Source organism: Taudactylus pleione, unplaced genomic scaffold (assembly GCF_031769625.1).
Source record: "Taudactylus pleione unplaced genomic scaffold, aTauple2 ptg000062l, whole genome shotgun sequence".
Classification (NCBI taxonomy): Eukaryota; Metazoa; Chordata; class Amphibia; order Anura; family Myobatrachidae; genus Taudactylus; species Taudactylus pleione.
In genome coordinates, this window is record NW_028284464.1 from 4,992,805 (window position 1) to 5,012,120 (window position 19,316).

The 19,316-nt window shown below is 42.7% G+C and overlaps 1 protein-coding gene across 3 annotated transcripts in view; it reads left to right on the top strand.

The window, feature by feature from the left end:
* Positions 1 to 5,224, top strand: part of CHEK2 (checkpoint kinase 2) — a 53,124-nt gene extending 47,900 nt beyond the window's left edge. For all 3 annotated transcript variants that reach the window (XM_088465356.1, XM_088465359.1, XM_088465358.1), the window contains 2 exons: positions 3,346 to 3,417; positions 3,990 to 5,224. In XM_088465356.1, coding sequence (XP_088321482.1) covers positions 3,346 to 3,417; positions 3,990 to 4,106 — 189 coding nt within the window. In that variant the 3' untranslated portion in view covers positions 4,107 to 5,224. The remainder of the gene's footprint in view (positions 1 to 3,345; positions 3,418 to 3,989) is intronic.
* The last annotated feature ends 14,092 nt before the right edge of the window (positions 5,225 to 19,316 follow it).

Here is a 19,316-nt window from a genome sequence, read left to right on the forward strand (position 1 = left end):
AAGCGAGAATCTATTTTATTTTTGTATACTATATATCTGCTAAATAATGTTGTTCTTTGTTTTACTTTTTGTTTATTTGACCACCATCTACATTGTATATCTGTGGTGATTGTTCTTATTATTGTAGTGTTTTTCATTGCTAAACATGTGGTGCTTCAATAAAACAAAGAATATAAATATCTTAGAAAAGTGCTGGGCGTTCCTGGGCAGTGGTTAAACAGACACACAGAGATGGTCCGTGTTATGTGCCTTTGAAAGGTGGCCTTGTGTACCGCAGCACCAACAGCCATTAGCAATCGTATACTCCCAGGGGTGATACGGGAATGAGCCGGAAGGTTAACAAAGTGTAACGTGCAGAAAATTGGCCAAAGAATCCTCTGTGTATGCCTCAACCTGTAGCCAGAAACTCCTTATTATGGTGCATTACTAAAGGCAATGATATAAATTAGCCATTGCATCTATAACAATTGTGTGAAGTCGATTGCCCATTAACAAAGTTCTGTGCTTTCCAAGATATTTCTGATACTGTGCGTCTCAACCTCAACAGCGCCTTTATGCGTACACACTGTAACGCATGCCATGTAGGAGTTTTTAGGGATTTACCAGTGCACGTAATAGCAGAATATCATTTAACTTTGTAAAACATCTGCATTGCGTGTGACTGAATCAGGCATGTTGTAATCAATTTTACAGTACGTGTCACCACTTTGTACTATGCATGTGCAGGAATATGTGCTGATGAGAGGGGCTGCAGTCAAATGAACAGTGGGGGTCATTCAGACCCGCTCGCGAGCGCAGGACGCTCGCAAGTGGGTCGATGTTAGCACAATGTGCATATGCACGAGGGAGGGAGCTCCGTCGTGCGCATGCGCGAGACCCGGACAGCGACAGCTTGGCTGGGTCTCGCACCAAAGGGGGGGGCGTGCTGTCGATGGTGACTGACAGCACGCCCCCTTTGGTGGGCGTGCCGGGGGCGTGGCTGCCAGACGGAGGCGTTCCCATGGGAACGCCTTCCGTCTGGGTCCGGCCCCACTGACATCACTAGTGATGTCAGTGGGAGTGATTTTGGCTCTGATAGAGCCAAAATCACTCCAGGGCTTGCGGTCACCGAGACCCTACCGCAGGGTCTCGTCGCAAGCCCAATGGTCGCGATGGTCTTGACCATCGCGACCATCTTTTTGGCCGCTCGCATATGCTGTTGGTGGTCACCCACAGCTATGCGAGCGGCCAGGAGGCCGCTCCATTTTTAGGTAATAGGGCACTGATTCAGAGCGAGCGCTCTGGTCAGAGCGTCCGGCTCTGAATCAGGCCCAGAGTCCTGAAAAGCAACCATACTGAAACACCATAGGAGTTTTGGAAGTACTAAGCACTGTTAATGCACATAATAAATGCATTTAATAGGGCTGTATATATCCAACCTGTTTGTCTGTAACTGTTCAGTAACACACATTTATGTAATATTAATGGTACCTGTTTTTGCAGAACTATAATGGAATATCAGTTGTGCAAGGAAATAGTACAACTAGTGACCACAATTACTGCATTATGCAAGATGGTAGAATGCTTGCTTGGATTGTAATAATCTTAGAACAAACCATCACTTAAATATTGTTTTATTCCTTACGTTCTGCAAGGTGTGCATATAGAGTACCAACATAATACACAGAAAAGGATGGACAGAACAAGTACATGTGGTTTCCCAGTATACACATGGTGTAGTGCCAGCTTCTTCTATGAAAGTCTGCACATAAGTACTTCTACATACCCGCATGATTACTGGGGTCATAGCCCATGCACTCAGCCAAGTAGTTGAAACCTGTAGTTAAAGCATATGTTGACATGAGCAGTGACTATAGGACAATACACTTATTATTATTATTATTATTATTATGTGTGTGTTTGTTTTTGGATGAATTATTTTTACCATTTAATAGGGCTACCATAATAATATGTATTAATGTGCTCTACTGTGCTGTAACGGAATCGGTATGAATTACCGACGGACCCATGCCCGGCGGTTGGAATCCCGATAGCGGCATCCCGGCAGAGGAGGAAATCCCGATCGTCAAAGGTAAGTATATACTAACCTTCTAACCTATTTCTACCCCCTAATTCTAACTCTCCCTTAGGGGTACCTAACCCTAACCTTCCCCCCCCCCAGTGCCTAACCCTAATCCCCCCTCTAAGTGCCTAAACCTAACCCCCCTTCCCCGCCGTCTAACCCTAAGTCCCTCCCGGGGGTGCCTAACGCTAACCCCCCCTTCCCCTAGCCTGACCCTAACCTCCCGGTGGGGTGACTAACCCTAAGTCACCCCCGGGAACCCTACACCTAACCAAACAACCCCCTCCCCCCCGTGGCTATCCACGCTCGGCGTCCCTTCCGTCGGGATGCCGGGCGTCGGGCTCCCGGCCTATGTCTGACAGACGTCGGCATATCGACGCCTGTCTTTAGACCCTTGCCAGGATATGACAGTCGGGAAGCCGGTTGTCGGGATTAGGTCCCTGGCTTCCCGACTGCATACCGCTGTAGCAAATAGCTTAGATTAGACTGATACAAAGTCAGTTTGTATTATAGTTTAGAAGGTGGTCATGGGATTTGCTCAGACAATATTGGTACAAATAGTCTAATTATATCTGGACACAGCAATATTGTCTCAGTAGTGTCTGGCTATTTCTGCCTTGTGTAGTGTGCATAATATTTCTGTGCAGACACGGAGCCCTGTCACCACCAAATAGGCTCAGGTCAATGTAGCACTTGGTTACAATTTTTGAAGGACCTTCAATTTGATATATTTAATATAAGTCTTGTGTCTTTCTGTTTTATGAACACAATTTTTGTGACAACAATGGTGTACACACATCATCAGCACCTCATAAGTACCAATATTATTACATTGCACCTAAGTGCAGAAGGATAATACAATTTTCTGCACATCCCAATTACAACTAGGTGTCAGTGAACTATTTACCATCTGTTACAGTTTTGCCCACTGGGATGGCCATTTTCCTTTAGCGTCTAAGGAAGAGGTTTCATTTGTCTTGGAGAAGCACAAAACATGGCAAGTGTTACTTGTGTTAGCAAATGCAATCATACAGGAAGCCCTGCACATTATACTGAACCGTTATAGAGAAAGAAAAGGACAATACACAGCTGCCAGAGGAATAACTGGTTTCTCCATTGAAGAACAAAGCTTTAAAAAAAATGTATGCAGTGAATGCATTTAGCTATTTGCATGCAGAAAAAACAGCTAAAAATCAACAAAACTTATGTATTCTAAGTCAAGCATTCATTTTATACTGTGTAAGTTATACTTTTTTGCGTTCTTTGTTTTTTTTTTTTCTTAGGATTCTGAAATGAAAAGTATCGCTAAGAGATTAATGTATGATGCTGACCACCCAATGCTTCCACCCTCACAGGTAACTCCGTTTTGTTTTCTGTCTGATCCATTAGTTATTTTGTGATACATGGAGATGTGTGTACTTCTATTTTGCTTTCATTTTTTGGCCAACACATTAGTAGTTTTACTACACTATGCTCACATACAGTATTTGTTTTGTGCATATTGTGCAGCACCAATAGGAAGCAAATGCATTGCTGCAGAGGATGGTTCAGTATCTAGTTTCAGAATATCTCATAGATGAAACACAAAACCATTTTTGCCACCGCATTAGTCTCAGGCTCTTAACGGGACAGAGCTGGAACTGCTCATCTCTAAGCCAGAAGCTATCTCTCCCTCATTCTCATCACTTTCGCACTATACAGTATTTGTGCTGCAAAATTTATAGTAACATTTGATTTGTTCTTTTAACTATTTTATATCCACTTCTATTACCAGTGTCCAGTTTCTTTTGCTATCATGCTTGAATATAAGTCATATCCCATAAGGTAGCTTGTTTATTCCTATCATTAACATAACAATTGCATAAACATTTACAAAACTTTTCCTGCAGTTTCAATAATGGGTTTCCACATTGTGTTTAATCCGCAGCATGCCATAAGTCGTAAGCGTGTACACGACCCACACCCAGAAGCCAGTACCTCCACATGTTCAGAGGCATCAACAACACAGCACGGAAAGAGAGTAAAACATGACAAGATTGTGTAGCAGCCTGTGACATGCTTATGTAATATTTGTAATCTTTGTACAATAAACAGTTTCTACTTTTTATATATTCTGTGTTCTACAGTGCAACTACTTATACGCTAGTTGCTGGCAATACACTGGAAATAGTAGGCTAATGTTTGTTTCACAGAAAAAGAAATAGGGGAGTTACATTTCTAAAAGAAGCCATATGTTGTTTTATAGTTCTGGGTAGACTTTTATTTATTATGTAAAGTGAAGAAACTGTTCGGTATGGTTGTACAGATGTAATGCTAAACTCTGATGAGAAAGGGAATGATACTGTAGCACATGTTCAGGCTTATTGGCTTATCCATGGAGCATAACATGAGAGTCCAAAGCAGTGCTGCATGCTTGTGTAGTTATCAGAAAACTGGGCTGTGCAAAGTGGACCTGTTTGGCCATATGTCTGGGTATGTGATCCCGTTATACTCAGGAATGTGACTGGTGTCGTCATTGTTTCGACAACACAAAAAAAGTCTGCATAATGTTCTGAGAATATTTTCTGAGTGACGCTTAGCAGCTGAGACATCAGGAGGAAGTCGGATTAAATTTAGTGGAGTGTTGGACATCCAAATCACATAAATAGTATTAGTAGTATTTAAAACATTTTTGCTGCTTCACATATGACTGTCACATTACTTAGTATGAATATCAACCAAAAATTACCCCGTGACTTTATTATATCCAAATGTACCCAAGCAAGGTCATTATTTATACTTGTTCTATCAAATATACATGGAATATTGCATTCTCTATTGTAAGTCTTATACGGATATAGGAAGTTGCTGAGAAGTTATGTGACCATGTAAAAGCACAAGTTTAGAAAGGCCGAAGTGACTTCTACTATCCTCAATAATACATATTTAAGGCTGCATTATTCCTTCTAATACATATGTTTTCCTAATGACCACTGAAGTAATGACCTCAGAACTCGCTGTTTATATCGCTGGATATTATTTACAGCAGTTTACGTATGTAGTAATATCATTTTTGTATTATAAAGCAATTTAGTTATGGTAGCTGAAACATTACTCTCTATCGGCCTTGTATAATATGCCTTGGTGGAAATTTACCAATAAACGCCTTTCAGTATGCATTTCTTATTAATGTCACAATAAATTGGTACATAACTCATTTTAATACTCATTTTCACCAACCTCAAAAGCTGCAACTTTTGTGTAATATGTTTGTTGTACAAATCATTATATTTTGCATTTGTTTTATGTAACTTCTAAGCATCTCTAGTATGTAGAGATTGTTTTAGAATGTTTTGATTTCATTGTTACGCTGGTGGCATATGTGTTGTAGACTAAGGAGGGGAATTCACTTAGACTCGATACCTTTTCGGGTGCAAAAAAAGGGGTGTTTTTCACGTTTTTTTTTTAAACACTAGACGCGATAATTGGGCTGGTTACCGGGCATCTTTTTCCACCTGCCTCAGGTAGGGAAAAAAAATGCCCGATAAGTGCCGGTTTCCCGTGGGCAGCTCAGCACACGCTGCAGGTGGGACCAGGGAGACTGCTGCTGCTAAGCAGCAACAGTCTCCTCTCCTCTGAAGGGGGTGCAATCACACTGATTTGCCCCTGACTGAGGGTCCCCCTCCTCAGCACAGCTCCGTTTAAAAAAAAAAAAAAATCCCTAAGGGGGGTGTGGCCACGCTTCCTGCGATTAGGCCACACCCCTGATAAATCCTGACTTCAGGGCTATTTGAATGAGCCCTCGAGGTCAATTATCTGGCAGTAAAGTACTGTGGCTAATTGAATTCCACCCTATATGTGAGTTTAGTAAATGTGATGTGTAGGTTCATTTTATAAAATCACAGGATTAAATTATAACAGATCGGGCTATCCTGAAACTGACCAAGCTCAAATGTGTAAGGACTGATCTTGTGTAACACTAGATTTGTACGTTGGTTACCAATAGACCATTTTTTGTGTTTGAAAAAAAAATTGAATCACTGAGTAAGTTATTTAGTGGTTTTGCTTCTCTTTGTAACAAATTTGTGCACAGTTGAGATCTTTTGATATAAATATACCAGTTAAGGTGATTTTCTGTTAAAAAATGTGACATATTTACACCTTCCAAATCTTTCGAAGAGCGTATACCGTATGTATATCTATTAACAACTTAACTGGCTAATATTGTTTCCAAAAATGGCCCCAAAATTGTTACTTTTTTATGATTAAATTATGTATATTAATAGCTATTTAAATCTTATTCAGTATCATTTATTTGACAAAAATGGTGGTTTTTGTTATTTTACATAATATAGAATTTAACAAAAAAATTGGCAATTTGGGGACATTTTTGGGAAAAAGTTTTATACAGTTTAAAAGAAAAATACTTTACTATGTTATCTTTATATAGACACAATAAAGGAATGGGGGGGAGGAACCAAAAGGGGTAGAGGGGATCCACTGGGTGTTGTGAGCCCAGCGCCTGAGGAAAGGTCACCTTCCAGCAGCCGCCGGTGGGCAATCTGACACGGAAAAGCACAGCTTGGTTTGGTCGTATCTGATGCAAACACAGCAGGCACATTTTTAAAAGAATATATCCTTTACACTTTGGTAATATAGAAACACAGCCTCTGTGTATAAATACATCCAAAACTGTTTTCCATTATGATATTATAGTGACATGATAGACTAACTTTTTTAAAGTGTTTTTCATATATTTATCTACTCGTAATGTGATTACAGGCATGCTTGCAGGACTGCCAGGCACATTAAATGATCTGGTGATTGGTGACTCTGCTTGTACAAGAGGCACTGGAATGGAGCTAGCAGCTAAGATGCAGATGTAAATTTACTAAATGTCTGTTTTGCACCCCACAAACGGGGCCGGCGCTACCATTAGGCAGCTGCCACTGGAGGGCGCTGCTGGGTCCAGAAAAAATAAAACCATGTTCGTGGTCCCAGTCAGTGTAGTGCGGTCCACACTACACAGTAACAAACACACCGGTGCCGGGTAGTACACTCGTACTACCCGGTAGCGGTGTGTTTGTTTTAGCAGCCAATGAGAGTCAGACAGACTCTCATTGGCTGCTGCGCCCACTGCCGGAGCCAGGCTGGAGCTCACTCGTGAGTTACGGCTGCTGCACTGTATAGGAGGCACTACTCGGCACTGTATAAGGGATGGCTGAAGCTATGCCTAGGGTGCCAAGATACCTTGCACCAGCCCTGCCCACAAATATACTAAGGTCAAAACCGCCAGTTTACAATTCACCATTAAGCACATAGCTATCCAGATTTTTGCACATGGAAAGCATACAATTCCCGAGATTTATCAACTGGCAGTTTGTAAAATAGTCACTAAACCCGCCCCTAAAAAGTTTTGACAGGCGAGATTGTTTACAGAACTACACGGATCCCTCAGATGCAAGCAGCAATGTTTAAGGGGCACTGCAATAGTAACCCGCCCATGAGGGGTACTATCAATCAGAATGACTTTTCTAACATTCTGACCACTCACAGCACAACCATTCATTTCAATAGGGAGAACAGGCACTATGCCTGTCATTTCGCAGCCTGGTCTCTCGCTCCCCGTTAGCGTTGTTTAAGTGGAGGGGGGGTGGGAGGGAGTATAGGTGAGTAATACATTGAAGAAGGAGGGTTGTTTAGGGGAATGGCTATTCAAATAAAATTGTCACTGTGTCAGTGCCTTACTTTTGTGACATGCAGTTGCTATGTGGGTCTCTAATTGCCATCATGCCTTGGCAGCCATTTAATTTATGCATGACAGAGCTTACTGACATCTGTAGCTCGCCACTGAAAAAAAGCAAGAACATATTTTTACTAATAGTAACGCTACACCCCAGGAGTGTTGGCGATAGCCCCAGCACTATCAGCATGGGCTATTTTCTCCCAGGATGGGGGCCCTCAATTTTTTAGAGGGTAAAAACATTTAGTAAATTCAGTGGTTTGGACCTTTAAACCACCATCGATCTGTGGTGGATGCCATGGTTTTCAAAACACCTGCAAAACCGATTCTTAGTTAATTAGAGCATGTGTACTAAAAAAAAAGGCTTCTGCCGGGATCATCCAATCAGTTGCTGCTTTCCATTTGCACACTGCATTTTACCCAGCAGTCCCACCACCAGTTATTGCAGGGAACAGGATATTGTGGCATTCACCTCTTTAAATGTCTATAATAATGTGAAGGTCAGATTCCTGGTGGCCAGGGCAGAGTTCTAACCAGGGAATGGTGAAAGGTTCTTTTGAGTGTGAAAAAGTTTTACTTTTACTGGGACACTTTAAGGTACAATGGCGTCACAAGTGTTCTGCAGCGCCTTACAAAGTACATAAACAAGTTGTAGACAAGCGACTTACAGAACAATACAATACAGGACCAGGGCATGGATAATATATATTGCTACATTAGCGACCATAACACCCATATAAGCAACAGAGCATAAGCAACCAAGTGTTAGGTGCCCTAGTGGTGAGTAAGAAGTAGATGAAACTAAAGTAGGGACAAGCACAAGAGGGTAGAGGGCCCTGCTAAGAGCTTACATTCTAAAAGGGAGGGGAAGACAAACAGGTTTGACGTAGATGGGGGGGAAGGAGCATGTAGCAGGGAGTTAGAATGATAGCTGGAAGGCTTTGATGAAGTAGTGGGTCTTGAGAGCCCGTTTGAAGCATTGCAAAGAGGTGGAGAGGGAGAGCGTTCCAAAGGTGGGGAGCAGTGTGGGCAAAATCTTGGAGGCGAGAGTGGGAGGAAGTAATCAACTGGCATGAAAGGCGGCGTGAATTAGTTGAACGAAGAGAGCGGAGACGAGAGTGAAGGGAGATGAGATCAGAGATGTATATGGGAGAAGATTGGGTGAGGCCTTTGTAAGCAAGCGTGAGAACCTTAAATTGGGTTCTAAAAGGGAAGGGGAGGCAGATGTAGAGCGTTTGGAGAGGAAGATAAGCTGTGCAGCAGCTTTAAGGATAGACTGGAGAGGAGAGAGATGGGATTTGGGGAGGCCAGATAGGAGTAGGTTACAGTAGTCCAATCTGGAGATGACCAGCGAGTGTATGAGGGTTTTAGTAGCATCCTGGGTGAGATAGGGCCTGATTTTAGAAATATTTTTGAGATGGAAACGACAGGACTGTGAAAGGTTCTGGATATGTGGTTTGAAGAAGGATGAGTCCAGGATAACTCCAAGTCAGCGCACCTTGGGTCTAAATGAGAAAGTTTTTCTATCAATTGTTAAAGAAATAGTGGGAAGTGAGGTTATGTTGGAGGGTGGGAAGATGATCAGCTCTGTGTTAGACATCAAAAGGGGTATTCAATATGGGTGCGATAACATCGTTTTTTGCGTTAATATCGCACTTTTTAAAGTTTTTGCGTTAATATCATTTGTTTTAGTTTTACACCGTATTCAATTTCAAAGACTTATCGCAGTTTTGAAAAGTCTTTGATAAAAAACGGTGATAACTTTTCACCATTTAATAGGTGTCGAAAAAAAGTGCAGAATTGGGGTTTAAGGGTGCAGGCTTAAAAAAAATAGCCTGCACCCCTGAGATTGACATTTAAAAAAGAACTGTCAAAAAAAGTTTAAAAAAAAAATAGGGACACCCCAAAATATTAATTTAAAAATTGGGGTGCCAATAAAAATAAATGGGAAAAAATTGTTAACCAATAAGGAAATAGGTTCAGGGCTATTCTGCAAGTATGCGGCAGGTGTTTTCTAGAATAGAATTAGCGGCAGGTGCACAAATGCAGAATTTTTAAAAACTGACTTTAGGGACTCAAAAATATGCTAGTACCCATTTTCATGTACCCCAAATTTGATGGGACCACTTAAAAAAAAGAAAAATATAACCTAAGTGCTCTTCTGCATCACTTCAATGTCGGAAAAAAAACACCTGCTGCGGCTATTTAAATCCCTGACTTTCAATTAAAGGCTAAAACGGGGGTACCCATAGTGTTCCCCATGATTTTACAACTTTAGGGGGGTCTTACAATTATTTTAAGGAAAATTCGTAACTTTACGCAAATCCAACTTCGGAGTTTCCCGTTTTCGTTAATTTTATTTTGAATATGGGGATAAGCGGGAGCGCACACCATACCTTTACGCAGAAAAAAACTCCGATATGAAACATTAACTTCGCTAGGGAAGTTAAACTTTCATATTGAATACCCCTCTAAGTTTAAAAAATCGCTGGAACATCCAGGAAGAGATGGCAGAGAGACAGTTGGAGATACGAGTCAGAAGAGAGGGGGAGAGATCCTCTCAGTCCCACATTATTTGTAAGGAGTTGGGTCATCCAGAGTTAGTATATGTGATTCATGCTTATTTGAACATGGTGTTTTCCAATATCTTAAAGGTATGAAGACTAAGAGGGGTATTCAATATGGGAGCGAAAAGTCCGTGCTGGACTTTTCGCTCCACATCGGAGATTTTCCTGGGATAAAGTATCGTGCGCGCGCCCGCTTTATCCCAGTAGTCAATATAAAAGCTACGAAAACGGCAAACTGCGAAGTGGGATCTGCGTAAAAAAACTAAATTTTCCTTGAATAAATTGTAGGACCCCCCTAAAGTTGTAAAAACATGGGGGATCACTATGGGTACCCCCTTTTTAGCCTGCAAATGAAAGTCGGGGATTTAAATGGCTGCAGCAGGTGTTTTTTCCCGACATTGAAGAAGTGTTGCAGAAGAGCACTTAGGTTATTTTTTTATTTTTTTTAAGTGGTCCCATCAAATTTGGGGTACATGAAAATGGGTACTAGCATATTTTTATGTCCCTAAAGTAAATTTTAAAAAATTCTGCAACTATGCACCTGCCGCTAATAGCCTATTCTAGAATATACCTGCCGCATATTTGCAGTATAGCCCTGAACCTATTTCCCTATTTTTAAACACTTTTTTTTCCCATTTTTTTTTTACCCCAATTTTTAAAGTCATTTTTTGGGGTGTCCCTATTTTTTTTTAAACTTTTTTTGACAGTTATTTTTAAAATGTCATTCCCAGGGGTGCAGGCTATTTTTTTTAAGCCTGAACCTCTAAACCCCAATTCTGCACTTTTTTTCGCCACCTATTCAGTGGTGAAAAGTTATCCCCGTTTTTTTTCAAAGACTTTTCGAACCTGCGAAAAGTCTTTGAAATTGAATACAGTGTAAAACTAAAACCTGCGATAATGACTTCATTTTTTGCAAAATTATCGCAAAAAATGACTTTTCGCTCCATATTGAATACCCCTATAAGTTTCATGACTTTGTTAGGTACTCATAAAATTGGAGATAAAGTTGTTAAAACATTTTTTTATGCAGAGTGGTCTCTAGCCAATCCATTTGGAAAGCAAAAAATAGTTTAGCCTGGAATAAAGAAACAGATTGAGGATCTGCATTGGTCCACGTAGTATACATTTACAAGCCACCGCTGATATAGCCAATAATAATTTTCTTGCTATCTCCCCTACCCGAAACAGACAGCAGAATACCCAAAATTGCCCACTCTGCCGTAGCGGGAGATAATTAGATATAAGATGCAAATCTATTGACTAATGACCAGAATCTACGGATAAGGGGGCAATCCCACATACAAAGTATAAAGGTTGTATCGGAAGCCCCACACTTAGCACAAACACTAGTATCTGACTCCTTTTCATTTTGTGTATTCAAGTCCTGTTTCTACAGAGTCAAACCAAAAATTGATCTACAATCTCGGATGTCTCCAGGGGAACAAACAGGACAATATAACAATATCTCCAGTAAGAATACACCCTTGTGGTTTGTCCAGGATTGCAACCAATGACTTACTCCGCTATTGACATCTGTTTTCAGCAGAAATAATTTCTGTAGGGTCTTTGGCATTTAGAACCTCCAAAAACCTGCTGCTGACACCTACTGTAAAAGAAAGCAGATAGCTCCCAAGACACGCACAGGCTATGGGGGTACCATTATGTTTTATGTTAAGTGTCTCCTGAGAAGATTTTTATACAGATCTCTTATGGGAAAAATACTAGGAAAATTTAGCTTAATACAGATATAAAATCTTCCTATGTACTTAATTATGCTTAAAATATGCAAATGTTTTGTCACAAATGCTATGTCTTCATATGAATCTGCCTTTCTAAAACATCTGTTTCAGTTGCATATATGTTATTGTCAGCCACCCTAAATGTATGTCTAATGGGTCAAGAATGCACCATAATGGAATAAATGTGTTGTTATTATTAACACTTATTTGTATAGTGCAAGCATATTCCAGAGAACTTTACATTTGGCTTCCCTCTTTTGTTATTATGGAACATATGCATCATCACTTAATTTCTACAAAAGTTATAATAAAAATCAACATTTTCACCTACTTTTGTAGCTATTAAGTATTGGGGCCATTCTTTATAAAGGAAATATCACTGATATCTCCTGCTGGAATGGGTATGTAATGCCGGCTGTCGGAATGCCTCCTCTCAAAATACCGACAGTGGCATCCCGATGGTTGGCATCCCGACAGGGGTTAGGTAAGTATAAATACCCTCTCCCCCTAACCCTCCCTTCTTGTAGCCTAACCCTCCGCACCCTAACCCTCCCCGTTAGTGCTTAAACCTAAGGCTCTCCCCTTCATGCCTAACCCTCCCCCCATTAGTGTCTAAACTCCCCCTAGGGGTTCCTAACCTGAACCCCGCTATGCTACCTAAACTTAAGCCTCTCCCCCCCCCCCCTACCCCCCACAGCTAACAGCTAAGACGACCCAGACTTACTTGGTTCGGGCTGGCATCTATCTGTGTTCCAGTGTCTGGATTAAGATGGGAGTCGGTATTTCAACGCCTATCTTAAGTCCTGTGCCAGACTTCCAGCATCGGGATTCAGACCGGCAGAATCCCGTCCGCCAGTCTGCTAACTACATCCCCTCCTGCTTAACTTTCTGCCCTGATGTGTCCTGCCGTCACCATACACTATTAGTAGTATGGGGACCAAATTCATTAAGCTCCAAATATACAATATTTTCAGAGCTTGACTGTGGGAGCATTTGCCATCTTCACATGGCGTTTGTTCTTCCCTATGGGAAGGAGTCCCAGGTTCTGCCGGATGCTGGGGCTTTGTGCCTCCCTATGGGAAGGAGTCCCAGGTTCTGCCGGATGCTGGGGCTTTGTGCCTCCCTATGGGAAGGAGTCCCAGGTTCTGCCAGATGCTGGGGCTTTGTGCCTCCCTATGGGAAGGAGTCCCAGGTTCTGCCGGATGCTGGGGCTTTGTGCCTCCCTATGGGAAGGAGTCCCAGGTTCTGCCAGATGCTGGGGCTTTGTGCCTCCCTATGGGAAGGAGTCCCAGGTTCTGCCGGATGCTGGGGCTTTGTGCCTCCCTATGGGAAGGAGTCCCAGGTTCTGCCGGATGCTGGGGCTTTGTGCCTCCCTATGGGAAGGAGTCCCAGGTTCTGCCGGATGCTGGGGCTTTGTGCACCTGCATGAACCCTAGTTCAGTCAGACTCGGCAGTGATAAGTTTCACTGTTCCAAAAGGAGCAGTAAAAACATTCGGAGAGACAGCTGATTTGCAGATCAGCTGTCTCTGCGCTGGAGCAGGAATGTTAATTATACAGTAAATGTAATCAAGTGGTTTGTTATGTACTGTTTAAAATCTGTTTAAAATTTTCTTTGGTAGAATAAGCTGGAATTTTGTTGAAACTACTTTAGAGAAATTGTCCCTAGTCTTCCTGCAATGCAAACATGTAACTGGATCAACTGATCACAGCCCAATTGTGTTACACTAAAAAGAAATGACAATGTTCATCAAAATTGTAAACGTTTACACTGAGGCTCTTCAAGGAAACCGTGTAACAAGACACAAACGAATAACTATTCAAGTAAAAATTCAATCCAGATTTGTGTATAAACTGTCTTCAGGGTATTCAGCTGGCACTGTGTATGTTATCTCACTGGCTGTTCATGCTTAGTACTCCACTAATATTATGTTTTCCTATTTTGCTTTATTTTAGTTTTTTTTTTGTTTCTTGTTTATCTGTATGTGTGCAAAATTTTATAAACAAAATACTCAATTTAAAAAGAAGTTTAAATCCAGGTGTCTTTAAACAGTTGTTATTAATGGTCTTGCAACCTTTCATTTTATTGAATAATATTAATAATATACCATTTGTAATCTTAATGATGTAATATGTGTTACAGATCTTTAGGGCAAACATCAGACTGACCAGAATATCTAGTTTGTCAGGTTTTCATTTCACAGATGTCATGATGAAAGGGTCTGTATAGTGCATATTTCCACTATTGAAGTGTCGGTGTGTCAATAAAGGTTTGTTTTACAATGAGAAAAGAATGCTGAGAGATTTCCTTTTACTATTAATAAATGACTTTGCAGCTGCATTCTGCAGCATGGCATCGTTAGCGACTTTCCCCATCGCCCATGCAGTAGTGTCGATGGGCGATGTCGCTAGTGACTTGCGTGAGCGCGCATATTATGGGTACACACTAGCCGATGTACCCGATATGTCGCTCTGATCCGCGGGTTTGGATGACCTATTGTCTAGTGTATACCCAGATTTAGACTTAGGCTGATGGCAGCCTGATCTGCGTTTGATGTTCCGGTTTTGTGTGTCAGCGGCGGATGTGAGATGCTTTCAGGGGGCATCTCTGAGCACTGGACGGCTAGTGAGTCATTGGCATATTTTCGCAGCTGCATTCCGTGTGAAATCGAAGCTGCGATTGCTATAGTGTAGATCTGTGAATCAGGCCCTCTATGCTATGAAGTACCCTTACTGCAAATTATTAGGATATTGGAAGTTTCTGAATTCAGTGAACAAATAAATAGCTCAAGGCTGCATACCAAGTGCTTTGTACTTTTTGCCTGTTCACATGGCTGCTTTCAATCAAGACTATATAAGGCCTAGTTGGGTGAGGCTCACAAGCCTTCCCTTGTCTAGATGTTACCCTCTGTACCTGAGAAGTGAGTGCATTTAACTGCAATGTAATGGCGTGCTAAGCATATATGCTAATATAGAGACTTGCAGAGATTGGGGTCTCTTGACGAAGGGCTGCAAGCTTAATTGTTTTCATCAAAATATTAACACATTCCCCATGGTTTTACACAGATTTGCAGTACTAGCGCCAACAACCAGTGTGGATGGTTTAGCTTACATGAAGTTGGGATGGAGCAACATCCTTTTTGTTTTTTTCTTTAACTTTAGATTAAATTTTTGGACTAGGGATCTGTTTCAGACATAAATGCAGTGCATAGGAGAGACTTCAAGTGATACTTTACAACAGGAAAAGGTAAATGAATAATCTTGTATTATAACTTATTTTCAATTAACTCATTTATAGATATCTCAGAAATGATTCTCCATAGATGTGTATCATATAAAATATATCAGTTTAAATATAGCTTTTCCTAAAAATCAGCTTTTTGTATACATCTATCACTGATACATGCATTTGTATCAGCACACTTAGGGCTCTATTTATTAACATTATTTTTACTAAAATAAAGTGAAAAGGGGTGTTTTCACACCCTTTTCACATTATTTTAGTATCGCCTACAGTTACTAAAGTGCAATTGGAGTAGAATTTGTAAAATTCTACTCCAACCCCTAAGTATCACTTATTTTTAGTAAGCAGATCGTATTTCCCATAACTGTAATGGGAAATGTGATCTGGCCAAAGTTACTAAAAATAAATTGTGAAAAAATACCGGGGAAAGCACTGTGATAATAATGCCACCTGGAGGTGGCATTATCCAGGGTCTTCCCCAGTTACCGGACTCCTGCTCCGCTCTGACGGAGACAGCAGAGCCCAGAGCCGGCCCCAGTAATCAGCTCTGTGGTCTAAACAGATCACACGCTGATACACTGTAAAAAAAAAAAAAAAAAAACTTACCTGACTCCAGGGACCGGTGATCGGGGCTCTGGTGATGTCCTCTCTCCGGTCAGCTTGTCTCCCATGCTGCACTGCGGCCCGGTCGTCCCAGTGCAGTATGGGATGTCAGCTGACCGGAGGACATCACCGGAGCCCGGATCATGCAGGTAAGTGTAATTAAGGGAGAGGGGGGGGTTGTGTGGGGTCCGCGATCGCAGGGGCGGGGCTTAGCTCTGAGGGGGGGTAACAGCGGCGGCCGGTCTACGCATGCGCGGGGCAGTTGTCACGGTATTTTTATGCGAAAATACCGTGACTAGTGTGCGGAGGGGATTCGCTTTCTCGCAAGCTCTGTCCATGCAAGGGATTTGTAGTAAATCCCTGTGATATTGCCTGAATTCGCAATGCGAATTCAATTGGTAATATCACACTACAATCTGCATTCCCAATGCAGATTGTAGTAAATAGAGCCCTTAGACTGTTGCAGTGCCCTCTATCTGGGTCTCTCAGCAAAAGAATTGCACCTCTTGCAGCTGGTACAAAATGCAGCAGCCAGGCTGTTAACTAAACAACTATGCTCCTGCCACATAACACTAATTATCTGGTTGCCTGTAAGATGACAATCTATTTAAAGTTTGGCTTACTGACTCTATATAACCAGGGAGGGCCCAAGGTTCTTGAAGCCTCCTCAGATGCCTTACACCAAAACTTGCTTAATCCGATCTGTAGAGACAGGGCTTCATTTGGGGGTCGAACTCTTACCTTTGCAGCTATGACTGTCTGGAACTCTCTGCCTTGCAGGGGCATATCTTCCTATTGGCCAGGATGGCACTCACCAGGGGCACCGGCCAGTGGGGAAGATGCCCGCGTCGCCTGGCAGTGCCACCTGCTGCCAGTTCTGCTGTCTGTCAAAAGTAGGTGCTGCTGCTGACCTCTTAGTCAGAAGCATCAGCGCCTGCCGACGAGGGAAAGGAAGGGGGGCAATCGCCGCCCGTACAGCCACCATGCTGTCTATTTACTAACTGCCAAACGGAGGGCAGAGGGGGGGCTGTCCCTTCATTTTGCCAGGGTGCTCGGACCCCTAGATACACCCCTGCTGCCTTATACTGTGGGAGAGGCCTCTAGTCTACAAACTTTCAAAAACAGACTCAAGACCTAACCTTTCTACTCAAGCATTTCATTAATGACCCTTTAGTTTCTAACAAATACACCTTAAATGCTTAGCTCTTTTGCCAGTTAATACTTATTGTGTATCATGTATTTTGTATCTGCAAATCTATTGCATTTTGAGTCCAATTGGGAGAAAAGTGCTATATAAATAACATTATTATTATTTATTATAAGAAGAATGGCAGTCCATCGGGGATATTCAATTAGGTGTGATAAAAGCAAAATCCCGCACCTGCAGGGTTTTTCCTGCAGGTGCGGGATTTTTGCTATTCAATTAGATGCAGGGTTTTTAATTTTTTGAGCGCCGGAAGGTTTTTTTTTGCGAACCTCCAGAGCACAACTAATTTATCCTAAAATCCATATCTTTAGGAAAATTTGTCGGGAAATGCTCTGGGACCCCAGCTGCACCCTTCCTAATGACTAATTAAGCAATTGGATGTTTAGTGCTGAAAACCCAGTGTGCATTTTTTATAATTGAATACCGCAGGTGTCTGAAGCGCCGCGGTATTCCAAACTTGGGTGCGAGGTCCGCATGATTTTTTTGCGGAGAAAACATCGCTCCCAAGTGAATTCCACAGGGAGGCAATCGGGAAGCCGACTGCCTAAATGCTGCCAGCCGGCTTCCCGAATGTCTTATCCCGGCAAGGGTGAAATGTCGGGCGTCTAGATGTAGACGTCCGGCATTTCCCCGGCGCCCGGCCTCATGATCGTAGTGATGCCGGGCGCCGCGAGCGGACAGCCGCGGGGGGGAGGGTTAGGTTTAGGGCTCCCGGGGGGGACTTAGGGTTAGGCACCCACCCGGCAGGGTTAGGCACCCCCGGGGGGGACTTAGGGTTAGGCACCCCCCCCGGGGGACTTGGGTTTAGGCTGTGGGGAAGGGGGTGGTTAGGGTTAGGCACTTAGAGGGGGGATTAGGGTTAGGCACTTGGGGGGGAAGTTAGGGTTAGGCACCCCTAAGGAGGGTTAGGGGGGTTAGGTTAGTGGATACTCACCTATCCACGATCGGGATTTCCAGCGCTGTCGGGCTTCCGCTGCGTCGCACTCTGCTCCTGTCGGGCTGCCGCTGACGGGAATCGAACCGCGGCCGGCGGTATTTCATACCAATTCCATTCCACACATGAGTGATAACCCTACTGCTCTGTTAAACAGGCAAAAGTAGCTAAATTAATAAAATACTTCCACTATTAAAAAATTGTAAGTTAGGTCAGGTAGCTCTAAAGTGTATGACTAAGATCTAAGAAGTCAGTTTAGACTGTCCCATATTTGTTCAAATGTACTGTAGATGGCATAATCAGGGGTGCAGTAATGCCTTGAGTGTGCAGTGGACCCTTCATCAAGCGGGTCCCTCCTCCTCCATGGCACAATCTTCTCATTGATATTCGGAAAGATAGCACATGCGCACCAGAGAGCGCAGCACCATCTTCCTGAAGATGTCACTGAGAAGATGGCGCCGCCGTAGTGAGGTAAGGATACTTTGGATGAAGAGTGTGCAGTGCGGGGTCCTGCACACCCTGCACTCATTATAAATATGCCTATGGATATAGTATTGTCTGTACTATATATTGACATTAATTCTCATACCATTTAGATAGTGTCATAAGCAGAGACATAACTAGCAGATACTGGGACCCATTTGGGGTTTCAGTACCCTCACAGTAGAACATAGAACCGATGCAGAAATAAGACCCGACTACAAATGGGCCTGAAGTGAATCAAGCCCCCCAAGCTCACCCCCAGGCTCTTTATCACCCACATGGGCTGCCATGGTGGCAGTTACACCCATGGTCATAAGCACATTTGTGTTGCAGCCTCTGACAATCTTGTATTTGTTCTCAGTATGCTGCTATGGAATGGGATTGAAATATCGGCGGCTGTTTAGCCGCTGATTTAAATCCCGACAGCAGATGCCCGACAGGATGAAGATCCCTACTGGGGCAGGTAGTTACCCTAGCCCTCCCCTGTCCCCCCCTAACCCTAATCCTCCCTTAGTGGTGCCTAACCCTAACCTCCCCCTAGGGGTGCCTAACCCCCTCTTACCGCTGCCTAAACCTAACTCTCCCGGGTGGGTGCCTAACCCTAATCTCCCCCCCAAACCTAACCCCGCTAAACTACCTAATCCTAACCCTCCCCCCCTGCGGCTAACACTAAGGGCGTTATAGTTAATTTGATAGAGCAGACAGCACCAGCACCATCATATATTTATTAAATTTTGTTGATCATAGGAATAAAGAA